The 17,800-nt window shown below is 40.2% G+C and overlaps 1 protein-coding gene across 1 annotated transcript in view; it reads left to right on the top strand.

The window, feature by feature from the left end:
* EGLN3 (egl-9 family hypoxia inducible factor 3) overlaps nt 1–15,282 on the top strand; it is a 30,422-nt gene extending 15,140 nt beyond the window's left edge. Inside the window, exons 2-5 of the mRNA XM_004376525.2 lie at nt 5,979–6,098; nt 7,589–7,725; nt 9,894–9,967; nt 14,306–15,282. Of these exons, the coding sequence (XP_004376582.1) occupies nt 5,979–6,098; nt 7,589–7,725; nt 9,894–9,967; nt 14,306–14,337 (363 nt within the window). The 3' untranslated portion in view covers nt 14,338–15,282. The remainder of the gene's footprint in view (nt 1–5,978; nt 6,099–7,588; nt 7,726–9,893; nt 9,968–14,305) is intronic.
* Nucleotides 15,283–17,800: the final 2,518 nt, after the last annotated feature.

The following is a 17,800-nucleotide window of genomic DNA, read 5'->3' on the forward strand; positions in this document are numbered from 1 at the left end:
ACCTTTTGGTTAGCAGCCGCGCTCTTAACCACTGCACCACCAGGGCTCCAGAGAGCTACAGGTGAGGTTTTATTTTTCTGATAAGGCTACTTTCTTGCATCATAGGAAGTTAAGTTAAATGTTGAGACCCTACTCCCATATTGCCTTAAGATTTACTTATGAACTTATCTTGCTATAGAATGAGATAACTTCTAGGTCCGTAGGATAACTTCCAGGGTCAATGACTTGTGAGCAGTGACTCAGGGCAGATGGCTACTGCTGCTCACCTTCCCCGAAACCAGGAAATTAAACGAGATGAAATGTGCAAGGTCCACCTGGGTACATGGATCCTCAGGAAGTGGCAAATGTACTTATTTGGGGAAAGGCATCAGAAAGGATATGGTTAAAATGTCTTAATGTCCTTAACCCTGGAGTTTGCTGACTTTCAAGGATTTCATAAATGCAAGGAAGTCCCTGTTGGAAACATTTCTCTGGTGACTGGAATAGTGATGGGGAGGGGGCAGGGTTCCCCAGTGCATGTTCCCTCCGCAGTCCTTCAGGCAGTGTGCTCGGGCGTGGGCTGGCTGCCACCCTCACGTAGTGCACGTAGCCCTGTCACTCAGCCAACACCCAGCTGGCTGAGAGCCAGGCCTCCAAGGGAAGGGCTGCCTTCCCAAACCCAAGTAGCCTGGATTGAGTCGCTGTTGCCGGGCCTGTTTACTGTGCCTAATTGTAGGGCCCTGGCTGAATCCCCTCCAAGGAAAGGAATTAACCACAATTTAGAAAGGAATGACAATAGTCTCTTGCATTCCTGGGCTTAAAGTTTCTGTGGCTTGTTGGGGGAGGGTGACTCACTCAGAAGTTCATGCATGAAGTGCAGGGATCCCCTGGAGTAGAATCATAATCTAATATATGGTTTCTTAACCCAGAGTCTCTAGTTAGGCTTTACAGAGTCTTTGAACACCCTGAAATTTGATGCAGATTTGTGTGTGGATACCACCAGTTGCTGTCAAGTCGATTCTGACTCATAGTGACCCCATGTATGTCAGAGTAGGGTTTTCAGTGGCTGATTATTGGAAATAGATCTCCAAGCCCTTCTGAGACACCTCTGGGTGGACTTGAACCTCCAGCCTTTTGGTTAGCAGCAAAGCATGTTAACCATTTATACTACCCAAGGTTTCCCATGTGTGTGAGTGGTAGTGTAGTGGTGGTGTTATTTGGAGAAAAAAAAACCAAACCTGTCACCATCGAGTCGATTCCGACTCATAGTGACCCTATAGGACAGAGTACAGCTGTCCCATAGGGTTTCCGAGGAGCACCTGGTAGATTCGAACTGCCAGCCTTTTGGTTAGCAGCCGTAACACTTAACCACTACACCACCACAGTTTCCACGGTGGTGTTATTAGGTGCCATCAAATCGATTTCTGACTCATAGTGACTCATAGTGACAGAGTAGAACTGCCCCATGGAGTTTTCTTGGCTATAGTCTCTATGGGAGCAAATTGCTAGGTCTTTCTGCCTTGGAGTGGCTGGGTGGGTTCTAATCAACAACTTTCAGTTAGCAGCTGAGTGCTTAACCATTGTGCCACCAGGGAGATGGGAATAGTAGCCCATGTCTTTAATGTAAGAATTTCAAGAAGCTCTGATAGCTGGTAGAAGTATCATCACTGACTCAGGAGAACTAATTCGAAGGTTCTAGCGTCTGGGTAATTGTTCAGATGCTTATTTGGATGATCCTCAATCTAGGACCGAGTTCATGGTACAAAAAACCAGGGGGCACTGATTAAAAAGGTATGAGGATGGGTTTTAAAGTGAAAATGGTAAACACCCTGCCCTTCCAGACATTCTGCTGTCACCTGGCCAGGAGGGGCAGCAGACTCACTTCATCAGAGCAACTAAGAGTCAGGTTGTTACTTCCGTTTTTTCTTTTTCTTTGTCTCTCTCTCTCCCTCCCTCTGTCTCCCTCTTTTGCCTGTCTCCTTCCCTCTCTCTCTCTTCCTTTGTGGCAAAATATGTGTAACACATTTTCCTTTTCAACCATTTTTATGAATAAATTCAGTGACATTCATTATGATCCCTGTGTTGTGTAACCATCATCACTGTTCCCAATTTTTTCATCACCCTTAACAGAAACTCAGTGCCGCTTAAGCAATAACTCCCCATTCCGCCTCCCACCTGCCCCTGCTAGCCACTAATAAACTTTAATCTCTATGCATTTACCTATACTAGATAATTCATATAAGTGGGATCATACAATATTATTTTTCTTTATGGCCAAATAATATTCCATTGTATGTATATATCACAGTTTGTTTATTCATCCGTCTGTTGATGGACATTTGGGTTGTTTCCACCTTTTGGCTATTGTGAATAAAGCTGCAGTGAACATTGGTGTACAAGTATCTATTTGAGTCTTTCCTTTCAAGTCTCTTGGGTATATCCCTAGAATTACTGGGTCATATAGAAAATCTATGTTTAATTTTCTGAGGAACTGCCAAATTGTTTTCCACAGCTACTGTACCATTTTACAACCCCACCAGCAATGAATGAGGATTCCAGTTTCTCCACATCCTTGCCAATAATTTTATTTTCTGTTTTTCTGATAGTAGCCATTGGGGGTAGAAGTGGTATCTCATTGTGGTTTTTATTTGCATTTCCCTAGTGAGTAATGATGTTAAGCATAGTTTCATGTGCTTGTTGGCCATTTGTATATCTTCTTTGGTGAAATGTCTATTCAAGTCCTTTGCCTATTTTTTGATCAGGGATTGGTTTTGTTGTTGTGTTGTTGTTAGGAGCCATCAAGTCACTTCTGACTCATGGCAACCCCATGGGTGACAGAGTAGAACTGCTCCATAAGATTTTCTTGGCTATAATCTTTATGAGAGCAGATCAGCAGGTCTTTCTCCTTTAGAGCCACTGGGTGGGTTTGAACTGTTAGCTTTTTGGTTAGCAGCCAAGTGCTTAACCATTGCCATGAGTCAGAATCTGTCTGTGCTATTGTTGATCACCCTAATGTGTTATAAAAATTATGTAAATTTCAAATATTAATCCAGTCAGGAAGTTTTGGCAAATGAAAAGCCTATAATAAAGACATCCTCCTGATCTGTGCCAGTGTTATTGCTCGGCATGTCTGTCACATAATCAAACCACTCTGGCCATGTTGTTATTGTTCCAAAGCATTCTTCTCCTTTATACACTCTAACTCCCTCCTCGGGCTTGATGAGGCTTAGATAACAACTCAGTTGAACTGATCAGTTTCCGGAGTTTGTTACTGCCCCGTGCACAAATTGGCACGGAAGCGAGTGGCTAGTTACTAAAGTGAGGTTTGCTTCTCAGCGCATCCTTCACCTGCAGTTTGTTTTCGGCTATGTCAAAGACCATCGAATAGTTGGGAATGTGCCCAAACCAAGACCCATCTGTGGTAATGGTCCAGAAAATGTACTGATAAAATTGGCCATATGTAGTTTCACCAGGCCCACTGAGGCCCACAATGGTTTCCTTGCGTTGTTCTAAACTTGAAGCATATGGCTTCAGGAATCAGGAGAGGGTAAAATATGCACTCTGGCCAGAAAAATTATCTCTGTTCTTCTCCCTTAAGAAATCAGATACTTTGCTGGCATTTAGGGGGTTTGTCCTAATAGAAAGCCCCCTGGAATGTGCAGCAGTTAGTAAAGGATGTTCTTTTCTGAGGTTGTATCTGTCTTTATTTTTTCAATATTTTAATATAAGCTGAGTCCTGAAGCAGGCAGCGCTCCATAATGCTCTGAAGAGCTCTGTTGCTTTTTCTGGGTTGATGATTAAATTGGGTCTTAGATCTTCTTGGACCTTTATAGAAAAGAAACTGAGCCTGGGATCACACAGTTAGTTGCAGAGTGAACCGGATGGCAGGCATTCAGACCACTGACCTTTTCTTCAGAGTAATGCTGTTTAAGAATATAAGATTGTATTGTCCTGATGGAGAACTTTTTCTTTTCAGGGCTTCACAGTAGAGGAAGGCTGAGGTGGTGGAATCCAGCCTATAATTGCTTGTGGCTTAAGTGACCTTCATTATTGGCTCAGTGGTGGCTCTTATAATCCTAATAGCTGCTTCCAGGGAAAGATAATTTCCTAGTCATTACAGGTGACTTCATTTATATCTTCCTCTCCAGGTAGGCCCATCCTATTTGTCTTCTACCAATCACCTTTATCCAAGCCATCTTCTGCTTGGTGGTGCCATCATTTGTTAAATCTTGATTTTTGTCGCCTCAAAATTCCATCTTCTGCAAAATGTTCAAGCTAACAGCCCAGCTTCAGCTCTAAGATGACATTGCAGTGACATTTTAGATGTTCAGAGGCAGGATGTGGGCACTGCTAGCTGCATGAGGGTATAAAATATGAGAGAGATGATTTATGCTTTAAGATCATTGTAAAGCCAAGTTACCATTCAGCCTTATTATTGTTCTGGTATGCAATGTGTACGAAGCCTTTTAAGCTACATGCCTAATTCATGTCTTCATGGTACTGGGGGTAACTTGGCAGCCATGGCATTGAAACTGACTAATTGAGCCACTTGGGCATTAGTTTGGGGTTCTACCCGACTGGTCATTGTATCCATGAAGCAGCTCTGTCATTTATCAGGAAATGTGTGACCTGATTCCTATATGCATGTTTGAAGATAGGTTATTAAAATGACAGAAATCATTACTGATCTAGGTAGAATGTGAGCTTACTCTTTAAAGAAAAGAGCCATTCACTAATTCATTCATTTAATTATCAAATTTTAAATGGACATCTCTTATGTGTTAGACACTGTTCTAGGCGTTAAGGATACATTAGTGAACCAAACAGGGGAAAAAGACCCTGCCTGCATTTTATATTGCCAGTTCCAGATATCTTCCCTGCAAATATTGTATCCCTATAAAAATTTTAAAAATACGTCCATGTTCTATGAAGAAAAGAACTGGCTTTTTGCACTTTGTTATTTTTAATACTCTGTCATAATCTCTCCATGGAACAATTAGAGAGGTTTGTTACCCTCTAAGAGTAATTTTCAGTGGGATGTTTGGTATAGCTTTCTACTTTATTCCTCCACTTGGTTAATACAGGTAGCACTTAGGTAAAGGAAGAGAATTTCAGGTTATCACCTGATTTGATAATAATCAAGAAGGAGACAAGTATTGAGAAATGTATTAAGATATGTATGTAGCTTTTTCCATGAAAGGAATGTGAATGTGTTGTCTATGCTAACAGATTAGGGTATAGCTTCCTCTTGACCCATCCCTCTTCATTTTATTGAGTAAGCCTGACCTTTTCCTCCTGCATGATTGGTTCTGTCTCTTTGTCAATGCAAATATCTTTGGCCATTGTTTTAAGACAGGTGGTTTCCGATTTAAATATGCATAAGAATCACCAGTGGCACTTATAGTACAGGCAGACTCCCTGAGCCTCATGCCTAGGAATTTGTGGGCCTAGAAAGATTTGAAGTTTGAGTTCACCTAGAGGTACCCCAGAAGAAAGGCCTGGTGATCTACTTCTGAAAAAATCAGCCATTGACAACCCTACAGAACACAGTTCTACTCTGACACACATGGGGTTGCCATGAGTCAGAATAGACTTGACTGCAACTGGTAACTGGTATACTATACTACACCTCTTTCTTAATTTCTGCTTGCTAAAAGGCAACTGGTAGGATGGGAACCAGAATCTGCTTTTTCAAAAAGGAGGATTGAAGAAAGGCAGAGCATTCTAATGATGATGTAGATGTGTTACTTTAAAAAAGACTGTCTAAAATGTTCTAGAACTGTGGGAATATTGTTGAACCATTTTCCACTGGGCAAAGCCATAAGGTATGGCCTGGCCGTTAACCTTATATGCTGAGGAGTCCAAATTTAAAGACCAGTAGCCACCTACAAATGCCACGAAGTACCCAAGGATACTGTGTTTACCAGGTTGTCAGTGTTTACCAGTGGGAGAAGATTGTCTCGGCTTTGCTAATAAACTTTCTTGGAATTTCTTCTTAGGCAATGGTGGCTTGCTACCCAGGAAATGGAACAGGTTATGTTCGCCATGTAGACAACCCTAATGGTGACGGCCGCTGCATCACTTGCATCTACTATCTGAACAAGAATTGGGATGCCAAGGTACTTTGGAACAATGGGAGTAGAGTATGAGGTTAGAAACTATAGGAAAAAAATCCAGATGATTTATAGAGAGAGCTTTGTGTTGAGAATAGCCCTGTCTCCCACTAATGAATCTTTCCTATTTCTGTTTCACATATTTTTTTTCCCCCTATGGAACTAGTGCCAAAGTTGATGAGATGAAAATAATGGTTATAAAATTAATTTTTTTTTGGGGGGGGGCAGGTAGGGTAATTATATGTGTGTGGGAAGGGTAGGGTGGTTGATGAAGAGAATAATATTTTAGGATTAATGGTCTATTTTTTAGTCTAATCCAGAGCTGATATGAGTCTCATTGCAGAATAGGATATGTACTCTTCCCTCCCAGCAGCAGCACTGAGAGAATTCCACAAAAATAGAACTGTAGGATATAAAGCCATCCCCAAGAGAGGTTTCCCACACAGTCCTCTCTCTGAGGGTGACACGTCGCATTCATGGCTGCTTGCCATGGTTAACTATAGTTGGTGAATGCCAAAGGTTTTGTGGCTTATTTTTGTATTTTAGAACATACAGATAGAGATGTAGTCTGGTTCCACGCTTACAAACATTTGTCTGGACTTTGTGCGCTTTCTGAAAGCTAAGAATGATTTAGTAATCTGGGAAGTCAGAGAACTTTTCAAGCTTCTTTGGCTTTTGAACCTTCTACATGTCCATTTCCTGTTAGTGAGGACAGACACTGGCTGTCATAAAGCAATGATATTTTATCTAGGGTCAGAAAAACTAAACCTGGGAAACCAGTGAATCAGTGAAAAAGCTTGTCTCTTCTCCCTGTTTGGTAACATGGCTGGAATAGATCCCTTAGGTCTCCTTTAAAGTCTTGAGAGGTGCTGTTGTAGGCAAGAGAATGATGTTATCAGGCTGATAACAATAAATTGTAAAATGTGAAGTCATTCAACAAATATTTAACTGCTGTGGGGAAACATGGGTAAGTGAGGACTGAATTCTGTCCTCAATATGGTTTTACTAGTAGGACAGATTAGGTATATATGTAAAAAAGTAATTCAAGGAAGAAAGTGATGTATGTTATAAAAGGTACAGATAGGTGGTCTGAGTTCAGAAAAGAGCATATAACTTCCAACTAATGAAGTCAGATAAGGAGCCAGTGGAGTTCAGAAGAAAGCAGTAATTCCAATCAAAGAAGTTATGTGTGGTGATTATCCTGTTAGTATTAAGCGTGAACCATAGGAAATTGCTGGGGGTTTCTTGTATCCATGGACTTCATGATTTTGGGAGTAAGAAGGCTTTGTTTGGTATAAGGTGGATAAGGAGGTTACTGTACCCAGGTTTGCAGAACAACTTTTATTTCACAAGCCAGTGAAGTAAAATTTGGTATAAAGTATGAGGTTGAAGTAAAAATTGGGGATAATATATGCTTGGAGTGAAGTTTGGAAAATGGCGTTTTTCTAGAATATGTCTGAGGCCAGGAAATAATCCACCTTCTTTGTGGCCCTCAGTTGCACGGTGGGGTCCTACGGATATTTCCAGAAGGGAAGTCTTTCATAGCAGATGTGGAGCCCATTTTCGACAGACTCCTGTTCTTCTGGTCAGATCGCCGGAACCCACATGAAGTTCAGCCTTCCTACGCGACTAGGTAATAGCCAGGGTCAGGTTTTTTCTGGAGGAGCTTGTTGTGCAAACCCCAGTTCCCATGTATACGGGGGACCCACCACACGCTAAAGCTGATAGCAAACCTGTTTGGAGTTGTTAGAAATTAAAGGGGAAACTTGGGTCTTCTGGTGTGCAAAACAATGTCAGTTTGAAATAACTATTAATGAATTGTTTTCTGTTAGTGAGGAGATTGGATTATGTATTTCCCAGAGTGTTTTTCTCTTCTCCCCTTTTCTTTTTTTAATCTACTGTTGAACTACCCCTAAAAAATGTTGGCTATCACATACGGCACATATCAGAAATTCTGTCTGGTTACTTGGGATGAGTTTACAAGTTGCCAGTTGCAAGCAGAGAGAGAGACCTCGTGGCTTAAAATTAGTTTGGGATCACTGAATCCAGGTCCCAGCAATTTGATTTTTTTTGTTTTTTAATATGCTTTCTTTAGCACATGCATATGAAAATTTTCAGAGTGATGGCTTAATATCAGATTAAAATCCTACAGACTTGTAAGTGTCCCCTTCCAGCAGTCACAGATCTGAACCCCAAACACAAAGTTGCATATTAAATGTACCCTAGGTGAGCAGGTAACTAATTCTACTACCAGAGCCTGCTCATGGCTTGTTTCATGGGGCACAATAACTAGATCCTGTCATTTGTGGCAGAATTCCCTGATGATTACCTACTCCCACAGTGACTGACTTCACAGGAAAAAATTAGCAAATGTTGGTGGGAAGCCCTTAAAAAATCAAGTGCTCTAGAAATTCCAATTACTAATAATTATAACATGAAACTTCTTGAAAACCCAATTGTGAAATGGCTCCTACTACAGTCGATCACGTGGATGGGCTGAAGCGAATTTATGAGAATGAAGTGGAATGCTTAAGGATCTCATTGTTTAGTTGCTTCCTTGCCCCAACGTCCAACACTAAAGAAAGCAAGCCAAGAATTTTAAACATCTTATGATTTAAACAAGTTATTCTTCAAAGCTTCACTTAAATTTTACCTCCTCCTTTCTGTGCTGTCTCCATCATCTTGGGCCTCCCAGTCTTTAGCAGAATATCTCGCTTTTAGTCCTTTCTGTAGGAGCCCTGTGGCACAGTGGTTAAAGCACTCAGCTGCTGTCTTAGGCTGGGTTCTCTAGAGAAGCAAAACCAGTAAGGTGTATAAATATATATATATATAGAGAGATTATATCAAGGAAACAGCTCACATGATTGTAGAGGCTAGAACGTCCCAAGTCCGTGGATCAGGGTAGAGGCCTCTCCCAAGTCACACAGCTGCAGAAGCTGGCAAGCCCAAGATCGGCAGGTCAGAGAGCAGGGCTCCCGCTCACAGGCTGTGCAGATCAACGAATCCCAGGTTCGGCAGATAAGCTGACAGCTCAAGTCCCAAGAACGGGAAATGAGATGACACAGGAAGCAGCCGCAGGATCCAGTGAGAGCAAAAAGCCAGAAAGTCTGCTTATATACAGATGTGAGCCACACCCCTAAGGAGACTCCCTTTCATCTGATTGGCTACTCACGGTATATTCAATCATGGGAGTGATTACATTAAAGCACTGAGAATCATGGCCCAGCCAAGCTGACACACAATCTTAACCATCACAGCTGCTAACTGAAAAGTCAGCAGTTTGAATCCAGCAGCTAGCTGCTCTGTGGGAGAAAGATGTAGCAGTCTGCTTCTGTAAAGATGTCAGCCTTGGAAACCCTGTGGGGCAGTTCTACTCTGTCCTATAGGGTTACTAATGAGTCAGAATCAACTCAACAGCAGTGAATTTAGCCCTTTCTGTGTAGGTCATATTTGCCTGTTGTATTATTTGCTAAATTGCCTGTCTGCCCTGCTAGATACAGCCTGTGCTCCTTGAGGAAGAGGAAGATCTGCTCAAGTGAATCTTTGAATTCTCAGTGGCCAGCACAATGCCTGGTGCATACCTGGAATTCTTTAAGAATTTTCTTACCTTCAAATAGAATTGAGACTAGAGAAATTTCTTTTAAGTTAAAATTGGAGTGAACATTTAATACTAGGGAAACCTTTAAATGTTGGCTTTATAAATTACTTTGATATAGGATTTATAGTAAGTTATCTTTTTTTTTTTTTTTTTCTTTTTAGTGTTTCTAAACCTTTTCTCTTATTCCTGCTTATCTTTCACAGATACGCTATGACTGTTTGGTACTTTGATGCGGAAGAAAGGGCAGAAGCCAAAAAGAAGTTCAGGAATTTAACTAGTACGTGTTTGATATTTTTCTTTGACTTTTGATCAAATCAATCTGTGACTTTTAGTCAAGATTTTTATATATATTCTAACATACCCTGTCAATCCAAGCTATGGTTTAGCTTCATATACAATGACATGCTGATGGTTTAATTCTGAAACCCTGGCCTTAACTCTGCTAGAAAAATCAGAAAAAATACAAAGGACGCCTCCTGAGAATGCTCACTGATCATGTAATGGTTTATAATGGATGGGAAATAGTTAATTTTTGATCATTAATGTTAACCAATCAAACGTAACATTAAATTTTGTCCATGATTTTGGCACATTGCAAGGAAACATAATGGAACCCAGCTATAATGTTTTTTATTATTATATGATCTATTATTTATTGTTGTTGTCAGGTGCCGTTGAGTCGATTCCAACTCCTAGCAACCCATGCACAACGGAATGAAACACTGCCCAGTCCTACACCATCCTCACAATTATTGCTATGTTTGAGCCTATTGTTGCAACCACTGTGTCAGTCCATCTCCTTGAGGGTCTTCCTCTTTTGTGCTGAGCCTCTACTTTACCAAGCATGATATACTTCTCTAGGGACTGGTCCCTCCTGATAACGTGTCCAAAGTAAGCAAGGTGAAGTCTCACCATGCTTGCATCCAAGGAGCATTCTGGCTGTACTTCTTCAAAGATAGATTTGTTAATTCTTCTGGCAGTCCATGGTATATTCAATATTCTTTGCCAACACCGTAATTCAAATGCATCAATTCTTCTTCGGTCTTCCTTACTCATTATCCAGCTTTTGCATACATATGAGGGGATTGAAAATACCATGGCTTGGGTTGGATGCACCTTATTCCTCAAAGCGGTATCTTTGCTTTTTAATACTTTAAAGAGGTCTTTGCAACAGATTTGCCCGATGCAATACGTTGTTTAATTTCTTGACTGCTGCTTCCGTGGGTGTTGATTGTGGATCCAAGTAAAATGACATCCTTGACAACTTCAGTCTTTTCCGCATTTATCATAATGTTGTTTATTGGTACAGTTGTGAGGATTTTTGTTTTCTTTATGCTGAGGCGTAATCCATACTGAAGGCTGTAGTCTTTGACCTTCATCAGTAAGTACTTCAAGTCCTCTTTGCTTTCAGCAAGCAAGGTCGTGTTTCTGCATATCGTAGGTTGTTAATGAATCTTCCTGTAATCCTGATGCCTCATTCTTCTTCATATAGTTCAGCTTCTCAGATTATTTGCTCAGCATACAGACTGATTAAGTGTGATGAAAGGATACAACCCTGATGCACGCCTTTCCTGATTTTAAACCATGAAGTATCCCTTTGTTCTGTTCACATGACTGCCTCTTGGCCTATGTACAGGTTCCACATAAGCACAGTTAAGTGTTCTGGAGTTCCCATTCTTCGAAATGTTATCCATAATGTTATGATCCATGCAGTCGAATGCCTTTGCATAGTCAATAAAACACAGGTAAACATCTTTCTGGTATTCTCTGCTTTCAGCCAAAATCCATCTGACATCAGCAACGATATCCCTCATTCACGTCCTCTTCTGAGTCCAGCTTGAATTTCCGACAGTTTCCTGTGAATGTACTGCTCTAACCATTTTTGAATTGTCTTCAGCATAATTTTACTTGCATGTGATATTAATGATATTGTTTGATAATTTCTGTGTTCTGTTAGATCACCTTTCTTTGGAATGGTCACAAATGTAGATTTCTTCCAGTCAGTTGGCCAGGTAGCTATCTTGCAGATTTCTTGGCATAGATTAGTGAGTGCTTCCAGCGTTGCATCCATTTGTTGAAACATTTCAGTTGGTATTCTATCAATTCCTGGAGCTTTGTTTTCCGCCAGTGCCTTCAGTGCAACTCGGACTTCTTTTCGGTATCATCGGGTTCTTGATCATATGCTGCCTCCTGAAATGACTGAATGTTGACCAATTCTTTTTGGTACAGTGACTCTGTGTATTCCTTTTATCTTTTGATGCTTTCTGTGTCATTCAATTTTTTTGCCCATACAAACTTTCAGTATTGCAACTTGAGGCTTGAATTTTTTCTTTAGTTCTTTCAGCTTGAGAAATGCTGAAAGTGTTCTTCCTTTTTGGTTTTTTAACTACAGGTGTTTGCACATTTCATTATAATACTTTACTTTGTCCTCTTGAGCCACTTTGAAGTCTTCTGTTCAGCCTTTTACTTTGTCATTTTTTCCTTTCACTTTAGTACTCTAAGTTCAAGAGCATGTGTCAGAATCTCTTCTGATATCCGTTTTGATCTTTTGTTTCTTTTCTGTCTTTTTAATGACCTTTTGCTTTCTTCATGTATGATGTCTTTGATGTCATCCCACAACTGGCCTGGTCTTCAGTCATTATTAATGTAGAGTGTGTCAAGTCTATCCTTGAAATAGTCTCTAAATTCAGGTGAGATATACTCAAGATCATACTTTTGCCCTCATGGACTTGTTTTAATTTTCTTCAGGTTCAACATGAATTTGCACATGAGCAATTAATGGTCTGTTCTGCAGTCAGCCCTGGCCTTGTTTTTACTGATGATATTGAGCTTCTCCGTCATCTCTTTCCACAGATGTAGTCGATTTGATCCCTTGTATTCCATCTGGAGAGGTCCACGTGTATAGTTGCCATTTATGTTGTTGGAAAAGGGTATTAGCAACGAATAAGTCATTGGTCTTGCACAATTCTGTCATGCAATCTCTGGAGTTGTTTCTTTCACCAAGGCCATATTTTCCAAATACTGATCCTTCCTCTTTGTTTCCAACTTTCGCATTCTAATAACCAGTAATTATCAGTGCATCTTGATTGCATGTTTGATCAATTTCAGACTGCAGAAGTTGGTAAAAATCTTCAATTTCTTCATCTTTGGCCTTAGTGGTTGGTGTGTAAATTTAAATAATTATTGTATCAACTGGTCTTCTTGTAGGCATATGGATATTATCCTAACACTGGCCGCGTTTACTTCAGGATAGATCTTGAAATGTTCTTTTTGATGATGAACATGACTCCATTCCTCTTTGTCATTCCCAGCACAGTAGACCATATGATTATCTGATTCAAAATGGCCAACATGAGTCCATTTCAGCTCACTGATGCCTAAGATATCAATCTTTATGCATTCCATTTCATTTTTGACGACTTCCAATTTTCCTTGATTCATACTTTGTACATTCCACGTTCCTATTATTAATGGATGTTTGCAGCTATTTCTTCTTGTTTTAAATCGTGTCACAGCAACAAATGAAGGTCCCCAAAGCTTTACTCCATCCACGTCTTTAAGGTTGACTCTACTTTGAGAAGGCAGCTCTTCCCCGGTTGTATTTTGAGTGCCTTCCAACCTGAAGGGCTCATCTTCTGGCACTATATCAGACAGTGTTCTGCTGCTATCCATAAGGTTTTCACTGGCCAATTTTTTCAGAAGTAGATCGCCAGGTCCTTCTTAGTCTGTCTTAGTCTGGAAGCTCAGCTGAAATCTGTCCACCATGAGTGATCCTGCTGGTGTTTGAAGCACCAGTAGCATAGCTTCCAGTATTACAGCAACATGCAAGCCACCACAGTATGACAAATTGACAGATGAGTGGTGGATTTGTTATATTGGTATGGGACTATAACTTCATCACATAAACACAGGGCTCATGTAATATAAACTGGATATGATTTAATACCATTCCTGCCCCTCTAACTAATATTTTTAAAGCAGCATTTCTCAAAATATGTTCCATTGGAACACTACTCCTGGCAAGTTGGTTTGTGAGAGGATAAATTCTTGGTCAAAAAAAAAAAAAAAGTGGGAACTGCTGCATGCTGTATCTCTGTCTTGAAGAGTCACGGTGCTCATTGGCATGTCAAATCAAGGCTCTAAGAAATCCTGCAGTAAAGAAACATATGTAGCATTGCATAAGCCATGACCCATTTGGAGTGAGTACCTATCAAACACCACAGCAAACACACTTTGGAAAGCCCTATTAGGAGGCACTGTGCTCAACTTTGTTCTATAAGATGTGAAGTATTTACTGGAGGCTGTTCGTTATATGGAGTCCCTGAGTGATGCAAATGGTTAATGAGCTTAGCTGCTAACCAAAAGGCTGGCAGTTCGACTCCACACAGAGCTGCCTCAGAAGAAAGGCTGGTGATCTACTTCCAAAAAATAAGCAATTGGCAGCCCTATAGAGCGCAGTTCTACTGTGACACACATGAGGTCACCATGTGTTGGAATCGACTCAATGGCAACTTGTGTGTGTGTGTGTGTGTGTGTGTGTGTGTGTGTGAGTGACATGAAACCCATTGAATCTGACTCCCTACACCCTTCATTCTCTTTTCTGTGCCCAACACAGGGAAAACTGAATCTGCTGTCACTGAGGACTGACCAGTGCTCTGAAATCCGCTGGTGTCGTTATTTTAGCAATGGTTCCTGAGTTATTTTTAAGAGTTGAGATCCAAAGATGATGTCTTCAGTGACTCAGTGACAAGGAAATCTCCCTCCTGCTGAAATGTCTTGCATCGTTCACATCCCTGTCTTGCATGTGGTACTTCGTGTCTTCTTGCCATGACTGCAAGGACTGCATTGATCTTCAGATACTCTTTCCAGATAAACTTTTTTGCTAACTCCAGGAATACCTGCAGATCCCTCCTGGCCTGTGGTTTAACTGATAGATTTTGGTATTACTGGCTATCAAAATGAGAGCATGGAAGCACAGGGGAGGGAATGAGTCTTACTTGCACTTTATTTACACTTCTTGATTTGAAAAGAGGTTTGCAAAGAAAAAAATGGTGACAGATGCCACAGAGAGACATCGTTGAAGCCTTAACAGCAGGAAACAGACATTTGTGTCATCTGAACAATTTCCAGATGTCTTAATCCAGGGCTGTTGGCTTTTCTGGAGAGAGAATTATCACAACCTAATGACATTATTACCTCTAGAAAGGGCTGCTGTCATAGTCATCAACTTATAAGCGTCCTATGGGGCGGACACTCCTTTTTCCCACAACCTGGGCTTTCTGCCTCTGATCATTTTGCTGAAAATAGGACCTTCTGGTCAGAGATGAGAACACCAGTTATTCTCTGCTTTCACTTTCTTACCTGGAGAACCTAATTCTTCAGAGGCTAATACTAGACATCAGTTGTTTTAGTTGCCTTTTTGTGGAATGGAATTTGAATTTAATCAAAGAAAAAAAAATCTACTTGGTAGTTTAGAGCCAGCTTCTGATAATGGTGGCGAATGACCTTGTCTGCTGATATACAATAAACTGTGCTTCTTGAACTGTTTGAGAGGAGAGGTGGAGGTGGAAATGTGGGTGTTCCCTTTTTTTTTTTTTTTCAGTTTTCCTTTATAATCAGCCTGCCCTACTTCTTTAACAAAATAAGAACAGGGTGCTGCATTTTAAAAAGGAAATGGAAATAAACAAACAAAAAAAATCCTGAAAAGCTGTTTGAGTTCTTCGACATTGTCTGTCCCTAGCAGACTTTTTCATCAGATGACTCTCTGGAGCAACTGTGGTTGGCAGTGTGGCCAGAATTGTGGAGTTTGCTGGAGGGGTGGAAGGTTCTATGACTGCTCTCTCACGGAGGTTCTGCTGCAGCAAACACAGGCTCTGCTGCCTCCAACAACTCCTGTTATATGAAAATTACACATCCTGGTTTTCAACTTCACTTTTGTGTTTTAAAATCCCTTTAATTTCTTGCTTGAAAATCCCATGAACGTTAAAGAGCCAGAAATATTTTCTTTGTTGTTTTTGGATATGTAGACTTTCCAACGAAGACGTTTATTTTTTCCTTATTTGGTTTTGGAAAATTTCCAGATTAAGACTTGTCGTCACTCGTTCTCATAACTATTCTTTTTTTTTTTTTTTTTCCCATAGTACTTATCACTTTCTAACTTATTATATAATTTATTTATTTATTGTGCATATTGTCTTGTATCCTTCCCCTGTAGTACAAGCACAATGAGGACAGAGATTCTTGTATGCTTTTAATCACTGCAATGTATTCCTAGCACCTAAAATAGTGCCTGGCACATAGTAAGAACTCAGTAAATACTTGTTGAATAAACTCACTCTCCTGAGCATTCTAATGCTCATTTCTTTCATCTTTGGCAGGAAGGACTTGCTAGAATTTTTGCACACGTATCTTTCTATTGCTGTTGGCTTATAAATTTAGGCTGTTTTAGAAAGCTCTGGTCATAGGGTCATTTCATATTTGCTTACCTTTTTGAATAGGTTATTGACCACTATAAATCTGAAAATAGAGCAGATAGTATTTCTGCCCTTCTGTATGCTGGGACTGTTAATAGTAGTAAGGTAAGAGTAGCTTCAGATAGGACAGAGTACATTCACATTCCTACTTAAGGAACAGTCTTGAAAAACTTCAGTAAGAGAAAGAAGGTTGTTTATTAGGGATTTTATATTCTGTAAAATTTTAACTAAGTTTTCCATAATCACTAATGTCATGAGAATGATAATGACAACATTCTACAGGGATAGCATGTAGTTCCTGTAGTATATCTTGTATTTTTCATCTGTAGTCAAATATTTTGACTTGCCAAAAGATCTGATCTTTTAGGTCTTGCTTATTCCTTCCATACAAAGGTCCTATAAACTAATAAACTATATAGTGATTACTTTTTTTAACATACACTGATTTGTCATGGCTGAGTTTGAGTGCTGGAAGATTAAGCTGGAAAACATAGCTGTGCTACTCAGAGTGTCTGCTTTGTTCTCTCTTCTACAGCCCACTTCGGGAAGGACTCAGGCTGCTAAAGAAACATTATTTGGTAAATAATCTGATCAATTTCATTTGTATTCCTGGCAATGAAATATTAAGAGCCTATCTCACCGTTACCTCACCTAAGTAGCGCAGAGTCCTTGGCAGGAGATTAAATTTTGAACCAAAGATCCAATTTCATGAGAATGAAAAGTCTTACCTAAGTGCATTGAATAGATCTTTAGTGGAGTAGTTAATACCAATTAAGTGCTGGGCTGTCTGAATCATGAATTATCCATTCAGACATGATTGTGTTTTTCTTCTTTAAATAACTCAGGTTTTTTAGAGACTGGGTTATCCTAATTTCTTTTGGCCATTCAGTCTTGAAATATCCTGTGTTGTTTTAGAAAGCAATGATGGGAAATGCCATGCTGGGTCAGCAGTTTGTGTAAAGTAGGAGTTTTCACGTGTTAAGGTACTTTTATATTTGATCAGCTATGAAGACAAGCACAGGGGATGTTCTTAGTAAAGTTATTTTAAATAAAATTTTTAAAAAATGAACTAGCTTTAGTCTGGAGTCTTTTGAATGGCATGAAAAGAACACTAGTTAGTGAGGTGGCTAGAGACAGGTCAGGAGTGGAGAAAAACAGCTTCCTTCAAAATGAAATAGGCTACAGTTGAACTCTCCTCTGTTGGATAATATATGCTGATTTGTAGTAAAGACCCAATCTGCTCTCAGACTCAGCCTGTTGTTAGTTGCTGTCAAGTTGGCTCCAACTCCTGGCGACCCCATGCACAACCGAACAAATTGCTGCCCAGTCCTGCACCATCTTCCTATATCAGACACTATTCTGTTGTGATCCATAGGTTTTCATTGGCTAGTTTTCAGAAGTTCATTGTTAGACCTTTCTTTCTAGTCTATCTTAGTCTGGAAGCTCTGTTGACATCTGCCCATCGTAGTGGCCCTGCTGGTATTTGAAACGCCTGTGGCATAGCTTATAGCATCATAGCAACACAGAAGCCATCACAGTATGACAGACAGACGGGTTACGGAGACTCAATGTACTCGCATCTGCTATCTCGCTGTGTTGATAGATTAGGTCTTTTGAGAGGCTGGGTTTACCTCCTT

The sequence above is a fragment of the Trichechus manatus genome, unplaced genomic scaffold (genome assembly GCF_000243295.1).
Source record: "Trichechus manatus latirostris isolate Lorelei unplaced genomic scaffold, TriManLat1.0 scaffold00043, whole genome shotgun sequence".
In the NCBI taxonomy this organism is placed as follows: domain Eukaryota; kingdom Metazoa; phylum Chordata; class Mammalia; order Sirenia; family Trichechidae; genus Trichechus; species Trichechus manatus.